The sequence below is a fragment of the Mastomys coucha genome, unplaced genomic scaffold (assembly GCF_008632895.1).
Source record: "Mastomys coucha isolate ucsf_1 unplaced genomic scaffold, UCSF_Mcou_1 pScaffold7, whole genome shotgun sequence".
NCBI classification, from domain to species: domain Eukaryota; kingdom Metazoa; phylum Chordata; class Mammalia; order Rodentia; family Muridae; genus Mastomys; species Mastomys coucha.
In genome coordinates this window covers 3,193,767-3,198,482 of record NW_022196913.1, presented here as the reverse complement: position 1 = coordinate 3,198,482, position 4,716 = coordinate 3,193,767, and the positions used below count along the sequence as shown (strand labels likewise).

The 4,716-nt window shown below is 50.3% G+C and overlaps 1 protein-coding gene across 7 annotated transcripts in view; it reads left to right on the top strand.

Annotated features, from left to right (window-relative positions):
- The window catches only part of Proser2 (proline and serine rich 2), a 35,767-nt gene extending 31,051 nt beyond the window's left edge, over positions 1-4,716 (top strand). For 6 of the 7 annotated variants that reach the window (XM_031359173.1, XM_031359174.1, XM_031359178.1 and 3 more), the window contains one exon: positions 1,598-3,065. In XM_031359173.1, coding sequence (XP_031215033.1) covers positions 1,598-2,622 — 1,025 coding nt within the window. In that variant the 3' untranslated portion in view covers positions 2,623-3,065. Of the gene's footprint in view, positions 1-1,597; positions 3,066-4,659 lie in introns of those variants that run through there. The other variant, XR_004115234.1, reaches the window with a different exon arrangement.

Sequence of the window (4,716 nt, the reverse complement as noted above, 5' to 3'; positions counted from 1 at the left end):
TCTGTATCCATTCCTCTGTTGAAGGACATCTGGGTTGTTTCCAGTTTCTGGCTGTTATAAATAAGGCTTCTGTGAACATAGTAGAGCATGTTCATGTTACATGTTCATGTTACATGTTGGAGCATCTTCAGTATAGACACTTCCCAGCCTCTCCAGCAAGGGAACTCTGAGAGGGAGGGAGGAAAGGAGTTGGGGGAGCAGGGATAGAGGGGTGGGAGGGAGGAAGAGAAAAGAAAGACCAAATGCACATATAGGGGAGTGTGTGTGTGTGTGTGTGTGTGTGTGTGTGTGTGTTTAGGTGTTGGGGGGTCGGGTACTTGATTTGTTGTGCAAGATTATATCCCATTTCTTTTTTTTCTTATGATTTTTCTTAGATATTTTCTTTATTTACATTTCAAATGTATCTCCTTTCCTGGTTTCCCCTCTGGAAAAAAAACAAAAAACAAAACCGTGTTCCCTCCCCCCTCCCCCTGCTCATCAACCTACCCTCTCCTGCTTCCTGGCCCTGGCATTCCCCTACACTGGGGCATAGAGCCTTCATAGGACCAAGGGGTCATATGCTTCTGGGAGAGAGGGGTATATGGTGAGATAAGGTGTGGAGCTCACAGGGCAGCCCATCCTGATGCTCAGTTCTCTTGTCTGTGCCTCTCGGGGGCTGACGTCACAGTGTATACCACCACTCTTAGCTACCATGACATGACATCACAGTGTATACCACCACTCTTAACTCCCATGACATCACAGTGTATACCACCACTCTTAACTCCCATGACATCACAGTGTATACCACCACTCTTAGTTCCCATGACATGACATCACAGTGTATACCACCACTCTTAGCTCCCATGACATCACAGTGTATACCACCACTCTTAGCTCCCATGCATCTTCTTTTGAAGCATTACTTAGAATCTGACATTGCAGTTTACAGCCAGCCCGTGAGGGAAGAAACATTGAATTTTGCATTTTTATTGTGCTTCTGCATTGAAGCATAGTTCCTAAGGTAATCTGGATCTGCTGATCCTTTAAAAAGATTAGATCACATAATCACACCAAAGAAAACAGGCTTGGAAAATTTAGCACTTGTGCCCAGCAGTTCTCTAACCTGTTTTCATAGCTTTTCTGATTGTTTTTTGAGGTAGGGTCTCTTTATATAATCCTGGTTGTTCTGGAGCCCACTGTGTAGACCAGGCTACCCTTAAACTCAGAGAGATCCACCTGCCTCTGCCTCTTGAGTGCTAGGATTCAAGGTGGGCACCCTCTCTTCCATTGAGTGTCTCCTGATGAGGTGGTCATTGCTTGGCTCCTGGGAGATCACACGCTCCCTCAATCATACCTTTCCAGAGTGCTTCCTAACTGGATGTTTCTGGCTCTAGATGGTCACCACCCTGTCTGGAATCTGTTGGTTCTGAATGTGTGGATCTGAGAATAAATGGACTGCCTCTTCTGTAGACCATGCATCAGGAGAAACATTTTGATTAGATATTGTAGAGGTTCATAGTGTGTCTCACTGTGGCTCTCTGGAGTAGTGTGGGCAGGAGCATGCATCTAACTTTTATCGGGGCACAAACTTATGAGGTCTCTCTTCTCTTTTCAGAGGCCCCATCTGTTGCAAAACAGGACTCTCCATTTCTTGAAGGTAGGAAACAAGCTGCTGAAAATTTCCTGCCACCACCAGACTCCAGGGGTCCTGAGGTGTTTCCTCTGCCGCCCTCCCTGTCTGTCCCCGCTCCCTCTGCCCCGCGAAAGGAGCTGATGTCCCCCTCTCCTCCAGCAGAGCATCCCAAACTGCTCCGTTCCGTGCCCACGCCTCTGGTGATTGCTCAGAAAATTTCTGAGAAGTTGGCGGGCAATGAAGCCCTGTCTCCCACATCTCCCTCAAAGGAAGCCAGGCTTGCGGAATGGAGGACGCCGACTTCTCTAGTCTCTCGAAACGGGGACCATGTCGGCGTGTGGCATCGACACACCGCCCAGCCGGCACCCAAGATCCATCGCTTCCCGAGCAACATAAGCGTGACCAACAGCGCGGGCAAGGACTTCAACAAGACCATCTCCAAGGCGGCTGTCAATGTACAGGAGCGCAAGGCCCAGGTCCTGGCCAACATCAACGGCATGTCCTTCATCGCTGCGGGCGACACGTCATCGGAAGAGCGGTGGCAGAAGTCCGAGGAGCAGAGGAGTGGCTCTGCGGATGGAGCACGCACCCTGGGCAGAGCGGGCCTGGCCGGCGAGCCCGGGACGCTGTGTGCAGGAGCCCCGGCCAGGGCGCAGCAGTCCCAGGCTGTGCAGACAGAGCAGCCGCCGGCGCTGACCAACGGCTTCCAGAGCGTGCACGAGGCCCTGCGCAGCGAGCCCAGCTCCTTCGTCCCCACCAGCAAGACCATCACCTTCCGGCCTGACCCCGCTGTGACCGGCAAGCTGGCGCGCCAGAGTGCCAGCCGCAGCCTGTACGAACCGCGCCCGGACGGCAGCCAGGATGCCCGCAAGCGCACTGGCTCGCTCCCCCGGGCGGTGGGCTTCCGGCCGCAGGGCATCACAGTGCAGTTCTCCGGCCGTGGCTCCACCGAGGAAGCTCGGCGCGAGGCTCTGCGCAAACTCGGGCTACTGAAGGAGAACTTGTGAGGGCCATGCGTGGGACTGCTGGAATGGCCCGCGTAGAACTTGTACGTCCCGCACTGGGATGTCCCGTTCTGTAAGCACAGGAGCTGGGTGGTCGGAAGTGCTGCACGTCCATGTGTGTGTGTGTGGGGGGGGGGGGGTTTGGAGCTTCCGCCCCAATCCCAGTGCAGCATGGAGTCTAGAGGCCAGTAGGGCAAAGACGACCCCACCCCGCCCCCAGCTGTCCTTTTCCTTTTCTGGGGTCCTGGAATAACATTAAGACCTAAGGGCTTCCATGACTGCAGATGCCCCATGACTTCATTTGGGAGGACCACCTTGGTTTGACTTGGTCCAGACTCTCTGAGCCGGCTTTTATCCCACCGGTCGGATTTGAAAAGCCAGTGTAGCTCCCTGATGCTCAGGATTCTCTCTCCTCTTCGAAAATAAATAAATAAATAAATAAGGAATGCTTGTTAAATTTTTATAGTGTCATTATACCCTTGGAGGTCCAGTTGTTGTGTGTTTTTGAAGGGTTGGAAGTTGGCATCGTACCGATCAGGGCTTGTTTCTTGACATCATTTTGTTTGCCCCATTTTCTTAACTGAAAATCTAAATGAACCCATTAGGGTAAGATTTACTTAATTTTGAATTGTGAAAGTTAAAAATGAAGTCGAGTTTGGAAAGGGTGGTAATTATTAGAAAAACAAGTCTCATTTGACTCTAAAATCCGCTCCTGGGATGTGTGTATGAGTCTGACGTGTAATGCACGTACCTATGCTAATGTACACGTGAGTATCGGGAGTCTGTGTGCACATTCCTTAGTAAGTAGCTACTTCTGAAGACACCATTATCTAACTACAGGATATGAGCGCTTCCTTTCCTCTAACAGACAGCTCAGCTTTGCGATGAGACGCTAAGAATTCTTCCTATTATAGAAGTCGGCTACATGAGGATACATGAGCCCCACGTACTTCTGTAACCGTGTCATCTGTTCCCAGTTAAAGCAATATTTCCTGATTTCAAAGAAGCAAGATAGTTCCTGCTTTTACTTAACATTTTTTAGAATTTAAAGGAAAATTAAAATCTTTGTCACCTCACTGGTTCTGTATGACAAGGTAGCTAGAAAACCAAAGGAAGTGATTGACTGGCTATGTTCCACGAGCAGTTGATTTGAAGAACACTGAACTCAGCTGTGCAGCTTGAAGTTTTCTTCCAGATTTTGTCTTATAGAGTTGTGGCCACAGTGTTATTATCAAAACTATTTAAGGCTGGAGTCCCAAACTTCTAAAAATAGGGAAGGGCTGGCCTGAGAGCCACACCCTTCTGCATGCCCGGCCCTCGGCAGCAGTCTCTGCTTCATTTTTAGGAAACTCTATGTAAGGTCAGAAAAACACCACTACCAACAATAACAACAATTTCTCTTGCAAGCCAAAGTCCTACCTAGCAATCCCTGGAGGGAAGTACCTGCTTCCATTCCTGCCTCCGCTCTACCACATCGGCCTCCGACTAGTGCGTGTGCACACTGACCTCCATAAAATAAGCAGAACCTTTGCTCTTTGCTTCCTTCCTCGCCCAGGTTACATTTCTCTTAAGGATGCTTGAAGAGAAAGGGAAGGATGCTGCCCACGGGCCATGCTGAGGCCTCTGCTGTGCACTGAGACCAAGGGAAGGATGCTGCCCACGGGCCATGCTGAGGCCTCTGCTGTGCACTAAGACCGAGGGAAGGATGCTGCCCACGGGCCATGCTGAGGCCTCTGTGTGCACTGAGACTGATCGTGGATTCCTCAGCCATGGGAGGGGACATGCAGGCAGGGCTACCAGAGCAGGTTTATGATTGTAGAACTCTTTGCACACACAGCTAGTGGGGAGCAGGGTAGGACCATATTGGGAACTCGCTTTCACAAGGAGCTTGATGGCATTAATCAATGAGGCTAATGGAAAACTTACTATCAGTTCAAAACAAAACCAAAAAGTGTGTTCTTCCCAAACCGCCAGGGCTTTCTGATTATGGGGATCTGACCCTTCCCAGGACTCAGTGGTGACTTTTTTTTTAAAATGCAGGTGATAGCTCTCTCCTCGAGTCACCGCCAGGATGAAACCCATCCTGCTGCAAGGCCA